This window comes from Mus caroli, unplaced genomic scaffold (genome assembly GCF_978045245.1).
Source record: "Mus caroli unplaced genomic scaffold, Mus_caroli_1 scaffold_15, whole genome shotgun sequence".
NCBI lineage: Eukaryota > Metazoa > Chordata > Mammalia > Rodentia > Muridae > Mus > Mus caroli.
The window spans coordinates 31,738,584-31,757,636 of record NW_028227270.1 but is presented as its reverse complement, the minus strand read 5'-3'; the positions used below and the strand labels follow the sequence as shown (position 1 = coordinate 31,757,636).

Below are 19,053 nucleotides of genomic sequence, written 5' to 3'. Positions count from 1 at the left end.
GTGGCATGTCCTCCTCTGTGGCATGACCTCCTCTGTGGCATGACCTCCACTGTGGCATGTCCTCCACCGTGGCATGTGCTCCAAGTTTTGTGATTTTTTTCCCAAATAGATAGGCTATATTTTCTAGTTCCATCCTATTCTGCTATTGACTATTACAGCTCTCATCTGACTTTTCTACCTAAGACGAGCACTACAAAAGCTTGTTTTTTTCATGTTCCTATAAATAGCATCTAATGATTTACATCAACAGTGACAGTTCATCAGACATGGTATAATATCATGTCTAGTAGATCTACTCAATATCTTTAGAGTAGGACCAATCAATAATTATGCCCCAGTGCACAAAAATCAAATTCATGCTGTATGAATCTGCAAAGTTACATTCTGAAAATATCACACTTATACTACAAGCTGACTTGTGCAAACTCTTTTTATTTTCCACCTAGGACCCATTAAATCACTATTGGACTCTGAGAGCCACAAAGCCCTAATATAGCCCATGTCACCAAGGCCAAGAAGACTATCTCCAGAGAATTCAAGCAAGTTGCATATACAAAATACTTTATCAAGAGCCTGTGTACCCACCTAAAACACACACACACACACAGGAGCATACATCCACACATGCACACACATGGACATGCATACACACACTGATAAGCAGTTAGCTTGCCACTAGGTAATCACTAGAGTCAACTTTATCTTCCAGAATACAGAACAAATAGTTATCTGAGGGGGAAAAAAGGCCATAGGGGCTTCTTATTACAAAACTCAAAACATCTTTCCTTCCTGGGCAGCTCTAGTACACAATAGTCATTAGTTTGTAGCCTGCAGGGGACACATTTAACTGTTCTCCTTGAGTGAGGCAAATGCCGTCCCTGCAAGGTAGATCTCAGGCTCTCTTACTCCATGCACTCTGGTCTGGGTCCTGATTTATTTACATTTTACAGGAGGTTATGGTTTTTCTGTTATCATTAGTTGAGCCCACAACCGAAGAAGAAAAGAGCAGCTTTGTTTCAAAGGAGAAAGAGATGTTTGTTTAGGCATCACTACCCGCTGGAAGCCTGCAGTTGGATTCTACCAAACTCAGTATACTGAAGGGAAGGAAAATTAACGTGGGGTCTCCGGATAGCTGTTAAAGCGGCAACGTGCCCATTATTTTCCTAGCTGGCAGAGTTCTGTGCAGGGGAGACAATCTGGCCACTCTTGAGTACAGCACTAATCTTGTGAAATGCTGTGAGCTCACTAACTGACAAAGCAGTAATTATCAACAGTCTTTCCAGAGGGATGTAAGTTACTCCCACTGTGAGACAGGGGCCCCAAGCAGAGCCTCTAGGAGCAACATGCACTTAATCCACGCAAAGCACTGTGCCAGTGGGCGCTTCCACTCAAGCTTGTTTGCACAAGTCGTCAGTCATGAAATGCTAAGGAACCAAATGCCGGAGAAAGTGCCAAAAACCATTCAACTTCATTTTCTTTGCTTTTTCCATGGTTGTGCATTGCCTTAAACTAATTAGCAGTTAAATTTAAACATGTGCACATGATTCTAAAGTTTCATGAAGCAGTGCTAAGGGGCCTCCTGCATTCATTAAGTTTTCTTCACTTACAGGGTAAACTTGTCAATTACAAGATGATTTTCCAGTGGTGGCAAACACTGTACTTCAGCAATTTAAACCCATCATTAGACATCTGAGCAACAAGAGCAAAAGGTATAGACAAGAGTTTTATGTTCTAGGACTACACAGTGACTCATAACATCCTGAATGTAAGTTCAGGAGAAACAGCTGTTGATTCCAATCAAATTAAACCACAACAGAAGTAAAAATTTTCATTAACAACCTAGTGGTCTTTAGCAGAAAGAAATCTGTAAGTCTTCTATTCATGAATAATAGGTTAAAGGCTGAGGAAAGAGCATATGTTTTTCTTGGCTTTGGGGCTAATATAATGAAGCCCGCAATGTTTAACATAATTAAATTAATACTGACATTCAGTGTGACTTGTTCACAAAGTGAACAAAAAATGTGGCTCTTGGCTTGGAACTAAAACCACATCACAGATGAAGCATCTACTAGTATCGCAAAGAAAGCCGTCTAAGACTTCCCAGGTTCTTAAAGACTTCAAGGTTCTGTTGTGGGGGATAATTTTTAAAATGTTGTTAAATCTAATTGACACACAAAATACATGTTGTACAATATAGTATGATATTTCAATACCAACGTGCTGAAATGACACCATTAGAGAAACTGGTCACCTCAAACATTTATCATCTCTGTGTGAAAACATTTAAAGTTCTCTCTACTTGATACTTTGAAAAACTTAAGTTAGGAAAAATATCTATGTGAGGGTTCTATTTTGGGTCATTTCCCGCCAAATCAGGGCCACCCCTTTGTTGAGGTTAGAAAGATACAAACAAGTGCAGCCCACATCTCTGAATTGTTAGCACTTCCAGTTCTCTTTCATCGCCCAAGAAATGTCTTTTGTCTCTGGAAAGGATGGTAATGGTACGTCACTGCAGAAAAAAGAGTAACGCTTTATCAGGTGTGAGTTACTACTAATTTTATCTGTCCCTTTAAAATGTCTTTTCTAGGTTATGGGCTATTATTGCATTATTTTTCTTCTTTCCAAAGCTATCTCTCAAGATGAATTGCTTGACAGACTGATCTGTATATTTTATGAAAAAGGACAAAGTATCTCTGAATCTGAAAGCAGACCCAGCCTGGTAGTGGTGGTGCACACCTTTAATCCCAGCACTAAGGAGGGAGGCAAAGGTAAGCAGATCTCTCTGAGTTTGAGGTTAGCCTGGTCTACAAAGTGAGTTCCAAGACAGTCATGGATTCGTAGCAAAACCCAGTCTCAAAAAAGAAAACAGTAATTTAAAGGCAAACCCACATCAATGTGGCTCTTTCTGTGTCACAACTCTAATAATAGGTTGGTGGGGAAGGGAGAAGGGTTTGGAATTTGTAGCTGCATTAGCTTGACAAGACTGAGTCACACTTACTAAAATGAGGAAGACGATTCAGTAATATCATAGAAATATGTTAAATGGATTTTTCATAAAAGAGTTAATTAAAAATAATTATAATATTAATTAACCTACTTAGTCTATAACATAACTACCAAATGCAAGCTAAGAAGATTAAAATTAGGAATGTGACATGATATCCCTATGATTCAGTAAACTTATTCTAGAATTTACTAAACAGACTGAAAAACACACCTATTTGAGGAAACCTCTATATCCTCCCTACAGTTGACTGGAGAGTAAAAGAGAAATCAATGATGACTTCCTAAACTCAAAGATGTCAATGGCTCAAGGAGGGCTCCCCAGATACCACTGCCAAAGCAGGAATCACTAGAGTGAAAGATTCTTAAAAATTGCAACAACAACAACAAAAGAACAACAACAACAAAAACCAAAGAAACAAACAAAAAAAAACTAGAATCTTTTTCTTTTAAGCTAGACTTTCTGAAACTTTCTTGAATTTTATAAGGAAGTGAATTCTCAGTTCAGCGCCTTTCTTAATTTCTGGACAACAACATTCCAAAGTGACATTTCCTTTGAAGTAGTTTCATCCAAGCTTCTGATGGGTAGATGCTACTGAGTATGGGGGAGGTGATGGGGGAAGAGGGATGGTGGAGGGTGGAGGGGGAGGGAGGTATGATTAATCACTATGAAATTAATGCATACTCTGGAAAGTCCTATTCTCTTAAAAGAATATTATTCCTGGGATGTCAAAGAAAATTAAACACAAATAAATACAGTAGCAGTTTTAAATCTAAGATCCAAAGCTTAAATTCTAACCCCTTGTTGGAGAAGCAGGAAGTGTATCTTACAAGATATTCAAGTGTCTTGAGATGAAATTAGAGCAAGAGTTTAGAACATGCCTATCATCAGGGCAAATCTATGAAACTAAGAATAGTAAGAGGTCATAATTTACTAAGAGATGTGACAAACCAACCTGCATCCCTCCATCTTGGGCTTGAAAAACATCTTATAATAAAAATAAACTAGATTTATTCCCATTTATGATTAAATCTCTATCTCTCAGGAATTTGGCTATGCCTTACCTGTGACCTTAATTATAAATGGTCTGTCACCTTTCAAACATGTCTGTTTCCGGAGGTTGCTATGACCAACTTGCTTATGGTTTCTTCTGTAACCCCATCTCTTTTGCTGGCCAAATCCCCCATTTAGTAACCCCCTACTCCTGAGCTATAAAACCTTTTATCTTCCCTATGTCCAATGCTGATCTGTTGAACCCTGCCTTAGGGAGAGTCACTCCATGCCATGCAAATGAATAAATGAGTGTTTTAATTAATTTGACCACGATTTGTTGTCAATAGTCTTTCTCCTCAAATCTGTAGTATTAAAATATCATACCTTAAAGTATAGCAAATGAAGGTGGTGAGCTTTGCAGTGTTAATAATATAATTTTATATAGAAAGCAGGGGAGCTGAATGAATAATCTTAAGAAAGGAGTATCAGTCCTAAGTGGGATGATCCATCAAATGTGTTCCCTAAGATCCCAAGGCATACCACAGGGGAGATGAAGAGTATAGAGGCCAGAGGGAATGGAGAATACCAAGAAAACAAGGCCTTCTAAATAAACATGATCAGGATACATAGAAACTCTCAGAGACCGAGGCAGTATACAGAGGGTCTGCACAGGTCTACACCAAAGAGAGTCCTAGATCTTAAAGGGGAAGTGGGCATATGCCCATCCCTAATGCAGAAGCTATGTCCAATTAAAAACCACTTCTAACTGAAAATTAAGTTTTTGTCAAGGGAAACAAACAATTCTTAAGTGGGGCTGCATGCCCAACATTAGACAGTCAGCAGAAAATAAGCTCAACATCATCTTTGCAGATATGTCTTCTCATAATGTCATGTCTGGGCTCTGCTCATCCCCCCACCCACCACCCTCTCCAAGTTGTTAAAATTTTGTCTTGTTATTATTTTATTTTATTTGTGTTTTCTTTCTCTTCTCTGTTTTACTCCAAGGTCCTTTTTGTATACATTATAGCTTCAAGTTTAGTGTTTTTATGAGATTCCTGAATATAAGAATGAATTGGTCTCTGTTTCTCCTGCCCTCTCTTGGGCTATTTTCCTTCTACTTGTTCATTTTGTCCTATCCTAATATGTTACTTTTTATTTTATTATATTTTACTTTATTATTATTACCCCATAGTTGCCTATTTGTTTTCTATTGAGAGACAGAAAGAGGCTGCCTCTGGATGAGACAGGAGATATGGGAAACTGGGAGTAGTGAAGAAAGATGATGGCCTGTCACTGGCACCAGGAAACCCATCTCAGGGAAAACACTTGAGACCAGTCATTCATTTAACAATTGGTCAATGAAATACAAAAGCAAAACCAAAAATCTCCAAGTCAGCTAGCAGTCTAACTTCCTGATAAGGAAAATTTGTTGCAGTTCTTGGTCTTCAATGTATGTTTAACTTGAAGGGTTTAAGGGCTTTGACCATGTAAGTTGACAAGGAGAGGAATTCCCAGCCCCTGTCATTTGCCAGATTTTAATAAAGTACTTGGTGTGCTGAGCTGTCAGAGATGATGAGGATAGGGACAGACTGACTAGGAAAATGCCAAGAAACAAAGTGAAAACTGAAATGTGCTAAGAAAAATAACAACGGAAACATGAATTACAAGAGAAGCTTGGATACTATTGTATTCAGAAATATAATCATTGGGCAAACACCCCAAATAAATAATGAAAAGATTTTTCAACATAAACAAGAATTTGGCCTTTTATCAATATTGCAAAATCTTATTACAGAGGCCAATAAAATGTAAGGATTAATCAAAATCTGAGTAATACAGGCAATTCAGATGACTTAGCCAGACAGCATCACTAATTTAGCACAAACACATGAATTGAATTAGTCTAGCTATGAAGTAAGATCATGTTGAATATTATATGACTGTACTTTGAGCTTATTAGACACAAAGTTTAATTACTTCAATAAATAAAATAATTGACACAGATCTAATTAAACTTTATTTCCTGGATTATACCTATTATTCCTGGATACTGAATAGCAAAAGATAGTATTAGATAAATAGCAAATGCTGTGTTTCTTTTGCTACCACTCTACCTCCCAAGACACATCACTCTGACACCTGTCAAACATGTGTGAGAGAATGGAAGTGGAGAGGAAGCACCCTAATGCAGAAACAAAGGCCTTGAAACTCCCATGGGTGATTCACTTTCCCCAAGTGTAAGCAGATACTGTTTTCCCAAAAGAAGACTTGACCATTATATGGGGCATGGTCAAAAGGAGAAAACCTTGGAATAAACCGTGAAACAAAGCGGTGCTTTGAGCCAATAGCCTGCACACATATGGAACTTGTTAAGGAGAGCTAGGAGCGTGTTTAGGAGACACCTAGGCTGTCTCAGAAAGAAACAGAGGAAAGAAACACAGGACAGAGGAAAGGGTGGATCCAAAGGGAGAAAAGTGGGCCAGAGATCAGTCAAAAGGAGGCAGACTGGTGGGCAGCTGTGTTCTTCTGTTCCCAAATGTTCAAAGTTAGGGGACACTTCTTAGCATGTTTTTATTTACTTGACACAAAGACTGGATTAAGAGGAAATCAAGGGTGCATCAGTTTGTCCTGGATGTACTTTTATCATTTCTTTGATAAACCTTACTTGCTTACATGGTTTGTTTGCTGCCTTCTTCAAAACAAAGCCTCTTAGGCAAGGCTTAGCCCTGAGACTTTAATGATAATGTGTGAATTGTTAAGACACAGGCTCCGCTAATGCTTTATGGTTATTATGTTACGTTACTCTGTTTTCCCTTCCAAATATCCCAATCAGATATTTCTCTTTTGAAAAAGTGCAATGCTCAACAGTTTACTGTTTTGAGACCATATTCAATGTAGAAATAATAATTAGATTAATTTAACAAGATCTTTCTGCCTACATGAAATATTTATGGGCATAGATCAGGCAGGAAAATCATTAAAGGGAGAAGATAGGAAGACAGTTGAAAATCATATCTTCTGGGCAAGGCACAGCCATTGCAAATATGGTATCCCAGCAGCTGTGGCTACCTACACTGGGCCTTCTCAAGTCTGGTTCTGTTGACAGTCATGTGTGCATCCAGGAGGGTCTCTCTCTAGAGCCCTATCTCCTTCTCCTGAAAGTTGGCTACTGATAGGTTCAGGGAAGATACAGTCATTGTCTCCAGTTGTGTACCCAATGGAGAGCGCACTAGACTTCAATGCATAATTCTTAATTCAAGGTCACACAGGCCACTCTTGTTAATTCATTGGGTCACAAAACAAGACAAAAAAGATGTAAACATGGAAAAGGGATCTGTAGAGAAAAGGAAAGATGACAGGGGGAGAAAAGATGAGAGAGGGAGAAAAGAAAGGATATCAGAATGAGTAATACAAATGCACTATAGAAGTACATATGAATGAAATTGTTAAGGGACATTCAGTAAATAAAAAGGTAACAGACATGAACAAAAGTGAGCTGATTCACTTTCTTGAGCAGTAGTAGAATAATGATATCTCAAGCTAACCTGAGAAGTTACATTTTCTTAGATGTTTTTAATACTTTATATAATTGCCAGAGAGAGGTCAATTTGGCCTTTTAAAGCTAGTTTACATGGTTGAGAAATATAGGCTTTATTCAAGATGTGACAGGAAATAAAAATAAGGGGGGAGGGGAATCAGTAGTGGCTCAGATCTACAGTATACATGTAGTGCCGATCCAATGTTACAGACTGAGTCTTGAGCCTTCTTGTTTCTCTTCTAAAGACAGCAGTCTACAAGGATCTGCACTTCTCTATGAGGTGTTGATAAGGAAAAATATTGTAATCATTAGTCTTAACTAGAGACTATCATGGGACTCAGTTTATTGCATCGGAATCCAATAAGGGAAAGCGCTAAAGCTCAATGCCTATTTTAACTAATACTGTTATAATTTAGTTCTGAAATGTTTCCCTCCAGCCGATCGCTTGAATGCTTGCTGGCCAGAAGGACTATTACCTGGGTGGAGCTGGTAAACCTTTAGAAAGTAGGACCTAGCTGGTAGAGTGAGTGTTTATAATGGGACTCTGAAGGTTATCGCCTGGTCCCTGCACCAGCTGCCTTCTGCTTCCTGAGCTGCAGTGATGTAAGAATCCACCACACTCCTGCCATTATCAACTATTCTTCCCTGCCCTCCCTGCTACAGTGGGCTAAAACTCTCTGAAACCAGGGAGCAAAATAAATCTTGCCTCCCTGAAAATTTTTTCTGTCATGTAGAAAAAAACAAATTCTTGCTGAAAACCTACTTATGAGCTTCCGTGACAAGTAGTGCCAATTTTATATACATACTGATAACAGAGAGGGGACTAGCAGAACTTTATTGGGAGTTATTCAATAAAAATCCTAACAAATTATGCTGTTATTTACATCAAAGAAGGATGAGCTAGAAATGTTGGCTCAGATAGCATAGTCCTGAGCTCAGGTAATGGCCTTGTATCAACAGTTTTCTAACTCTGAACAAAGAAGTCAACCTAACAGGTAAACTCAGTGGACACCTATACCCAGGTGTGCAATGAGCCCCCAGAGTTCAGAGAAGAATCTTGGACAGAACAGAGCTTCCAAATGCAAAGAGTAGTTCCTGGCTGATTCGAGAATTACCCTGTCCTTGTGCCAAACACGAATCCAGATGACTCATAGGCAATAAGTAAAATTTTAAGCACATAATTAATTCATATACTAGAGCTTAAATTTAAAATTTAAGAATTATTCATGGCTTTTCCCCTTTATCAATTTAGAACTTAATTTACATTTATTGTCCAGCTGAATGGATCTCAGTGTTAATGCCATTTCAGAAACACCTGGGGATTGATCAAGAACTGCAGCTGCTGGGCGTTTAGCTAGAATACATCTGGTCTGAGCCTTGGTCAAGGTGTTTAATTACTCTCCCCAAGTGGCAGTTAAGAACAGGGTCACTGAGCATGGCCAGTGTGGCAGATCACAACATGGCTAGTACTAAACTACTAGGTTCTCTTGTGTTTACTACCCGTCACTCAAAACAGCTTTGCCCATTGAGATTTAAGAACTTATTGTACTACATAGTGAGTGGCAGGGCAACCTGACTTATGCAGTAAACCCTTCCTAAAAGCAAAACGAAGAACACAAGGAAAAGCAAACAAAATACAAACAAAACAAAAACTACAGCAGTTTAAGCAGACTTAATGTAGCCAGTATTTCTAAGCTGTATTTCTTATGTTAGGAAATGGAAATAAGTAATAAATAATTAAATAAATAAATAAAGATTATTCAACAGGGTTAAAATGGAATGAGATTTACAAGGTTGTAAATGCCTTACTTTAAAGCCGAACTTTTTTTTCTAATTAAAAATGAGCCGTGCTTTATAGTAGAATTTCCTGGGGATTGTGTAAACAGAAAAAAATGTACTTGTAAAAGACTGTCTTGCCTCTCTTGCGTTTATTGTTTTCCTTTATGCACTGAAACTAAAAAGGCTAAGATAACCAAGATCCAGCACAACCCTTATTGCCTACCCTTCCCACACAGTCTTCTCTAGTCTTCTTAAAGAGTGCCACAGTTCTGAGAGAGGCCACTGATGACTAGCCAATGTAGTTCTAAACAGTTCTGTAGTCCATCCTTGTGTCAAGAAGGGACCCTAGCCCGCCCATTGCTTGCTATGACATAAACTAGTGCATCATGCACTGATGTTTCACTTCCATCAGCATCTTACCAGTGCACTGCCGTCAGTCCAGCGGAAGTCATGTTCAAACATCTTGTCATTGAGGCCAATCCACTGGTAATCATGGCCCACACCTAAGTGACAACAACATAAGTTTTATCATGGTTCAAAAGTACTATTTCAAAAAAATTTATTTTGAGAGTGAGTTACAAATCCTCTTATCTGATTTTTTAATTAGTTGTTCATAAAAACAGTCTTTCCCGATTCATTATTTTTTTTTCATCTACCCAATTTGGCATTAAGGTAAGAAGCAATTTTCTTTTTGGGGAATAGAGTGGGAGGGGAGGTAAGGGTTTATTAGGCTTACATATCTAAGCCAAAATACATCATTGGAGAAAATTAAAGTAAGTGCTCAAACATAAACTGAGACAAACCATGAAGGAATACTGCTTAGTTGCTTGGTCTCTATCTTTATCTTAGGATCAGCTAGCTTTCTTTTATAGCACAGACCACTTTCTTAATGACTGTACTGTCTGTACTAGGCCAAACCCTCCCATATCAATTTACAGTCAAGAATGTGTCCCACAAACGTGCAAATAGATCAATCTAATGGGGGCAATTCTTCAGCTAAGATTCCATCTTTCCACGTGTGTCAAGTTGACAATCAAAATGAGACCTTACTATGTGATTGATGAAGACCCAACATCAGACTCACTTAACAGGCACATTTTCAATCACCATCAAAACATTAAAATATCAGAGGAAATCACTTCCCTAGAAATTCCCTGTAATTAAGTATTTTCTATCTTTATTCATGATAGAAAGTATCCATGTACTTCTCTTGTTAATCAATGCCATTGGCAAAGATTTAGTGGCCCTCTGAAATATACTGGATGATAAAGATTCTCCCTCACTTGGGAAAAACACACCTCTCTTTGGAAAACAATGACCACGAAGGTCAAAGAGTTCTGAAAAAATCACTTTCAAAGGTACTTATCATGACATGAGTCACTAGTTAGAATACCATGCAATAAAGATAAAGAAACTATACCCAGATTATGAATTAACAAAAATATTTCAGAAGGATAGAAGGCATTGTAGGGATACATTTAATTGTCAAACTATGCTTTTTGAGCACAGTAGTCCTAGCAATTTACTATAAAAAAATCTAGCTACCCCCTCTTTCCTCTGGGTTCAGATGCTAGAAAACAGCACAAGTACTAGGCTTTATTAGCTTTCAGTCTTCACATCTTTGTGATCATGACAGGCAGCTCATTTTCTAAAGTCATGAAACCACTGGAGGAGGACTGGTATGCATGACTCAATTTTTTAATTTACAAGAAAAAAAAACTCAAAACAACTTTATGCTTAACTTTGACAACACATGGAAATATTCAAAATAGAAATGGTGTTAACTAATTGGGATAACTATATTGAGCCATAAAAAATAGACCTTTGTGTAAGGAAGAAAAAGATCAAATTGCAATTGCTTATGTTTCAACCTATATGCTTCTGTTCCACCTCTTACTGCGGGTGTGCTAAGTAGTGACTTCTTGTGATCTGAAGATACTTTTAAATGGAAACAGCCATATGGTTGATTTTATGTAGTTCAAGGTAAGAGACTTCATAAACTGAATGAAGACTGAGAAAATTACGTTAAACTGGGTTCTAAAGAAAGCTACGATAGTGGTAAAAGTGAGTGAATTTCCAAATAATTCATGTCTAGTACATACGATTGACAAACACTTGTTCCTCATGAGAAAGGATGCTTGTGAGGTGGGCACCCTGCAGGCGACACTCCCTTTCAGCAGCATCCCATGTGCGTCGATGAGCAAAGTACTTGTAGCACTGCCCTTGGAATTTGTGCCAGCCATAGTCGCATGTCTCAGTGTCTGGAAAAAAAAAGAGTGCCAAGATTTATTAAACTTACCTACGTCATTCAAACTTGGCTCCTCAATCCCTGTGTTGATAGGACACCCAAACCAATATCTATGCAATGTCCCTAAAGTAAATGATTCATAAGTTTTGGTCACACTGGCAAAAACATCATTGTAAAGTAAGCCAACCGATCCCAGTGAAGTGGAGGGTTGTACATGATTGGACCGAAAAGGCACTATCTAATTGCAATGTCTTTAATTATAGACAATATTCAAAGGAGACAAAACCAGAAGGGAACTAAGCCTAAAACCTCACAGACCACAGAGCTGCTGACTTATTTGTATTGCTGCTAATTTCTTTTCAATACAGCTTTTCTAACCAAATCATTCACAAGTGATAGGATGGAGACTCCAGCTAACAAGGCCACAGACACTATATTTGTACAATGATTTCAAAAGTTCTGGAAGGGTTCACTCCCAAGAGAGCTCTCAGGGAGGCTACAGGCTCTGGTCATATAAGATTTATGAAAAGAAGATACGTCATGAGTATGAAGCTTTGAGAACAGAGTTTGGAATGTGTACTTCCTTCTTCCAAAGAGGAACACCTGGGAAGTTCTAGTACAGATGCACCAAGTTTTTTGAGTTAATAACCAAGTTCTTCAACTTAGCTACCTTCGCTCACTCTAGTAACTCAGTCCATGAATGTGTTTTCTCTTCTGCAATGAGCTGTGATACACAGCTGGTATCTCAATGGGATAACGATGTTGTTCAAATATATCTAATTTTTATAACAGTAAGTACTAAATTGACTATTTTGTGATCATCTCCTTTTAGACCCCCCACAGACTATCTTTATTGAAATAATATTAATCTTCATCAAATATATCACAAATACATTGAAGTGGTTCCATGTATAAATTAACAGAACTACAGCATTAATGGAATTTTAGACATCAAGGAGACCTTCCGGATTTCCTAATAAAATTTACTCTACCTTAGTTTTACCAATTAACAGATTAAAAACCATACCAAGCTCAAATGCTAGTTTTATGTGCTGTGGTACTCAAAGACCTAATCCTTGTCTAATTTATTTTTCTTTGTATAGGTTGCAATTTTCATTTTGTGTTCCTTGTCTAATTTATTTTTCTTTGTATAGGTTGCGATTTTCATTTTGAGAGATTGAAGGGTTTTTTTTTCCTGACTTTGGTGCTTCCAGCCACAATATGCAACAGATGTGGCTCATCTCTGAAAATAGTCATGGGTCCAGCTTGTCTGTTAGGGCTGTTGGTAGGGCGAAGGCAGTGGTTGACTTACTCTTTTGCATAAATGTGCACCGGAAGGTTACCTTGTGATACTATTTGGACCTTACCAATTCTGATAGGAAAGGATGCTTGACATAGTTACATGGTTCAGTATAGAAGGATCTGGAAGAACCACCATTGAAGCCAATTTTGGTCTATGGATATTAGCTTTACTTTGGGAAAAGTTCACTTGAAAGAATTCAGTAATAGGGAGAGAGGTCAGTGAAGAACACTGATCTCTATGTATGAGTTCCCTATGCAGGAAGAGGCTTGGAGAATACTTAGATTACTTCCCTTGCCAAAATCGATAATGCCCAACTGTAACTGTGCAGCCTGTCTCAACCTTGCAACTTGTCTTTTATGTTAAGATAAGGCGAACAAAGCTAGGACCCAAATTTCTGATTAATACATCAGGAAATAAATCTTATCTTCTATAAACTGAATGACCTCAGTTTTGCTTTTTGTTTCTCTATCTTTTGTCATTAAAATGGGTTGTCATTAACTATATTTCTCTTTGCCACAAAGAGCTTAGTAAGTAGCAGGCAACCACTCTACTCTGAGCCATGTCACAGGCCCCTATAGATAATACTTAAAAAAAACAAAAAAACAAAAAAACAAAAACAGAGCAAACATTATAACACAAAGACCAGCAATTCTTTGAGTAGTACCACAGAAGCTGAAAGGTGTTTCTTACCAGCCATGCCATAAAAATCTGCCTAATATGCTGTATGGGTAGTGTTTTCAGCACCTCTGATACAGAGCTGCTAAGCTTTAAGATATTGGCAACACCACGACCCCTCTCCCCAGCAAGCTGTATTGACTTTCAACAATCTGTCTGCACCTGTTTCTCTGCTGTTCCAAAAGCCCTTCCTAGTGTTTGTGATTAGTCCACCAAAATATGTTCCCTTTTCAAAGTTACTGAGACTTAAGCAGTCACTAATGCAGAGCCAAGGTCAGCTAAAGAAACAATGACACAGTCATAGGAACTTTGGATAGAAAACTGTTTAGACAACAGTGTTGTCGTTAATGAAGAAAACATTTGTTCTCAGGCAACCTGAAAAGAAGAGAGAAAAATCTTCCTGGGCTCGAGAAGTGAATCGCAGGAGTGCAGCTGCGCTAGATAAACAGACAGGGTAGACAGTGGGAAACAAATTAAACAGGAAGGCTAGACGTGCAGGAAAAAGAGACAGGCACACCTGAAAGTTAGGTGGCACCATGAACGATGAGGCAAGCTGTCTCTTTTCAACGCAAAAGGAAGTGGTAAGTAGGCCCTAGGTTCGTTCAGAGACCCTAGTGCCACTTAATCCACTCGATGCTCATTAAGTAATTTTATGTAACTCTATCTTTGAGAGCTGCTTTGGCAGTAGGAAAATGTTGGAAAGTCTTGGGTTCTAGAATTGAGCTGCCCAGGGACATGTTACTTATATATCACCTTGAGTGAATCATTTGCATTCTCTAAGCTTTAGTTCCCAACACAGGGCACAGAAGTTGTTGGTCAGCTGAAATGATGCACTTGGAAAACTCTAAGACATCAATGCAACAGTTCTCACTGATTCACCAAAACCCGAAATGTGGTCAGGTTCAGAACTTCATCTTGACTGTTGCAGTGTCAGGAAAACAGAAGGTGATCAATAAGTACTTGGGCAAATTATTCTATGTTTGGTTGGTTGGTTTTTTTATTTGCTCCTTGTACTTAAACCTTCAGGTTGTGATCATTTCAATGCATTTGGAGTGTTTAAGTGTCTTACCTTTCTGTGTCTGTGTCGTAATATGTTTCTTTCTTTCATATTTTGGTTTTTCGAGACAGGGTTTCTCTGTGTAGCCCTGGCTGTCCCGGAACTCACTCTGTAGACCAGGCTGGCCCCGAACTCAGAAATCCACCTATCTCTGCCTCTCAAGTGCTGAGATTAAAGGCGTGTGCCACCACTGCCTGGCGAAGTAATATGTTTCTTACACTAAAGAGATGAGCTTGGTCTGTTTTCATATCTAAAATCTAAAACTGACTTACTCTATGCAATGTAAAAAAAAATGTTTAAAATATAGCCATCAGCCATCTCCTGTAACAGTAACTTCAGTCCACGTGACTATTGACTTTGCTCTGGTTTACACTCTACTGAACATCTAGATTAAAGCCACAAAGTGGGAGAGGCCAGGCCAACAACTTGTCTGGGTGTCTGACACATTTTCGTTTTGTTTGGTGGAAGGAAAGGTTGGTGCTGAGCCCTCTTATCAATGCCAAACCACTGCATAGCTTTAAAAGGAGAAAGTCAGCATTGCTGAGCTCAGTATGCTAAGCACTGTTACCACTAACCACCTGGAATACACTCTTAGTTTCGCCATCAAATGCAAATTACAAAGATTGTGAGATTTGAGGTCTTCCTTTCATTCAGAAAACCTAGTTGCTTCTTTACTAGGATGGTTTCCAGGACAACATCATCTACAAAGTGTATGTGCAAGCCACAGCTAAGGCGCTGTAACCATGTACCAAAGCATTCTCTAGATATGGCTGAGGGCGGACACAAGCCCTGGAACATAAGCCTCAAGCGCTGATGGGTATAAAATAAAGGCAATTAACACTGAGGGAATTAACTGTGACATACAGGCCATGAGATGGCAAACACTGATAGTGTTCCCAGGAATAATACTTATAATTGTATTTCCTTTTTTACCAAAACTCCTTAATTTCAACACAGCATGCTTCTGATGATTTCAGCACATCAGAAAAACAAACACAGTCAAGGCCACTCTATAGTTTACATGTTTGGGGATTAGTCACATACAAGGTGCCCTAACACAACCTGTGAATCTTTCCAATGCACAGCATATAGGGCAAATCTGAAAATTAACATCACTAAAATTCATCACAAAGATGCTTTAATAGCTCTTACCTTGTTCACAGAGTGCACCGACATAACTTGGGAGGCAGAGACATCTAAATGTATTAAAACCATCCACACAGGTGGCACCATTCCGACAAGGGTTAGAGTGACATTCATCAAAATCTGAAATAAAATCATAAACACGAGCAAAGCAGGTAAAAATGTTTATTTACAGGGAGGTACATGGTAGTAATTCAATATGACTTTCAGATTTTATAAAACTAATTTAGTGTAAGTATATCTATCATGTGTTGTATTTTAGTCAATGTTATACCCACAAAATATCTCTTCTTTTGTCTGCCATTTTCTTTTGTGAATCTTTCTTTGTTGATACTAGACGTCGTAAAACAATTACGAAATGATCCAGATTAAGGTGTTTGTTTCCATTGCTATTAGGTAAATCCAGTGAGCCCTGGAACTCGTAGGAATCTCCCATCCAGTGGTTGAAATTTCAGTTACTTCAAGATGTTCACAAAACTGCAAAGACAGGCTTGTGAAGCCTTGATGGGTGTGGATTGTATGGACAGAACCAGTCAAAATCGTGTTTAATTAACTCAATTACTATGCATTTCATTGTCGCATGGGATTCCCTGAAATTGATGACAGATTCCAAAGTACACTTTCTCTCCATGATAGCTGCTGAAGCGGTGTCTAGGCTAGCAGGTCCTCAGCCAAGAGCAGCTTACCTAGTTCACACTGGTCTCCGCTGTATCCAGGTGCACAGGTGCACACATAGGAAGTCTCGGTAGGATAACAGGTGCCTCCGTTGAGGCATGGGTTTGTTTTGCAGAGATCAGGTCCTATCATGTCCAGGAAAATAAAAACAATTAGCCTTTTCTCCCAGATTTGAATATATTTTAGCACAAAATGTCACTTATTGCTACCATAGCATAAGCTTTACCATAGCAATTTATAGATATACTATATATAAAATTAAATTTACTCTGGAGTGTTCCTTGGCAATATAACTAACTGTTACAAATCCCTTCTATTCGTTTCTAGGATTCAATCATCATTATTTGTAAACAATACATTATACCACATCTGGCAACTAACATAGTCTATGGCAGATTTAGTTGGCATGATAATGGCAATTGATTTTAGTTAAAAAAATGATTACACATATGTGCACAGTGAATGGAAATGTATTTTTTAAACGATGTTAGTTCATGTGAAATGGCTGGGTACACAGAACATGCATTCTTTTAGCAGATTGGCTTGTTACCAGTGTTTGGGTTACTATTGCCTTTTACCACTTAGTGCTCAGAAACTGTCTTCCAAAGTGTGCACTGACGTTTCTTCTGCTACATTAACATGCCTGTTCCAAAACCACGTTCCAACTGTACTCCTTTAAACCATACTTGAAGAAAAGCAACACATGGATTAAGCTCCACTGTATACAAACAACTCCAAATACAAAACCTCACTTCAAATGAAGCCCCAAATTTTATTTCAATGTTCTTAGTAAAATAGTAATAAAACTAACCCTCCTAGAGAAAGATGCAGAAGCTCAAACCACAAATTTTTAGTTTAATATAAAAATTTAGGGGATATTTTTAAATATAAATACTTTATGCCTCTAAAACATATATTTTATTTTGTAAACATTGTCTAGATATATGGATATTATGGAGAACCTGAGTATTATTTCAGAAATATTTAGCTCCAAAAGTGTCCAGAGATCCAAATGAAACTCAAAAGTTTTGCAAAATAATTTAAAGTAATAGATGCTATATGTATACAACTGCAGTTTCAAAAATCTCACATTACCCAAATCCTCAAATGTATGCACATGAAGAGATATCTCATTTCTGATGAAACATTGGCTATAGAAGAAACGTCACCCATTCTCAGACAAGAAGTTCAAAGCCAACCTTATTTAGCATTAGGTCAAATCGGGGCAACTGGACAGGCCTGATGAATCTACACATCCATTTTTAGTTCATATTAAAATCAGGTAAACTCAGATGTATACTTCAGTATCTCTAAGAATTTTCTTGATTTTTCAAAAATACTTTCTCCTGTATCTCCAAACATTCTTAAAACCTCCCCAGCACTTGGTTTTTCACATACTAAAGTGCAGTGCCTCAGTGACAAGGGTGCAGTCTGTGACACATGCACATCTGAATGGATACTTAGGTGAGTGTCCTTATGGTACTGTGACTGCTTCTATCGCCATCATGGCCACCAGACACCACACTGAGATCGCATGACAGGTATGGGGGGGGGGACTTTTCCTGTGTACTTGAAGACGTTCTGGTTAAGAGACAGACTTGCCTTTTTAGCACATTGTTCTTCCCCAAGGAGTTTGGGTAGGCCTGGGAAAGCTAAACCTGCAGCAGATAGGCCAGGCCCTCTCACACAGGTGACTATCTACTGATTAAAGTACAGGGATAGTTCCGTGAAGACAGTGCACTTTGTCTCAGTAAGTACTGTAGTCTGGATAATACAGAGATGTTTCCCCTTCTTTTGCCAATTATTTCCATCTTCTTAAGTGCATTTCAACTTAATGATAAAACAATAAATATTGGCCAGATTACTATGTTATCATTATTTTGTAGTATAGTGATACTCCAAAATATTCCCAGTGTCAACTAACTTAGATTAATTTTATTCACCAAACACTATGTTATTATTTTCTTAAACTATTATTATATTATTAAAATATCAAGCGTCAAATAAATGTATTCTTCTGAGTTCCAAGGTAAAACGTGTGTCTCAGTAATATTAATAAGACAGAAAAATAATTTTAATAGCCATGACCTAAAGTATTTAAGATAAAACATATTTTTAACCAATACAGTTCTTAAAATTCATCCCCTTTCCTCCTTTCCTCTCTTCTCCCCTCCCTTCATTTCTTGCTTTCTTTCCTTTCCTAGGAAGTCATTACATGATGGTAGTTATCTGTGGGTTCCCTTATTATTACTACTTAAATAATAGCACTCTAGGAATATAAGAGCTTACTTTTCAACATTTTCAGGCTAAATTAAGAAAATTATCATCTCTACTAAGTACAAATGTCAAGTTTACTGTTTGTAAAATACTAAACTCCACTTGTTAGTTTTATACTATATTGAAAACCAGTAAAAGGGCAGTAAAAAGACCATGGACATCAGATTAGGGTTGTTTGGAGTTAAAACACCACTTCTGCCATGGTATGGCTGCACATCCTTGGGCAAATTACTGGCCCTTTATGAATACCTATGTCATATCCTTTTACATTGATCTAATGTAAAAGGATGAGATTTTTTTGATATTTTGTGAAGATTAAATGAAATGGTCTATATGAAGTAGTATCAATTCTATGCTTTTT

At 38.0% G+C, this 19,053-nt stretch overlaps 1 protein-coding gene across 3 annotated transcripts in view; it reads right to left on the bottom strand.

Annotated features, from left to right (window-relative positions):
* Vcan (versican) overlaps positions 1 to 19,053 on the bottom strand; it is a 92,116-nt gene that overhangs the window by 12,327 nt on the left and 60,736 nt on the right. For all 3 annotated transcript variants that reach the window (XM_021180093.3, XM_021180094.3, XM_021180096.3), the window contains 4 exons: positions 16,427 to 16,540; positions 15,750 to 15,863; positions 11,417 to 11,575; positions 9,735 to 9,817 (listed from right to left, as the gene is read on the bottom strand). In XM_021180093.3, coding sequence (XP_021035752.1) covers positions 9,735 to 9,817; positions 11,417 to 11,575; positions 15,750 to 15,863; positions 16,427 to 16,540 — 470 coding nt within the window. The remainder of the gene's footprint in view (positions 1 to 9,734; positions 9,818 to 11,416; positions 11,576 to 15,749; positions 15,864 to 16,426; positions 16,541 to 19,053) is intronic.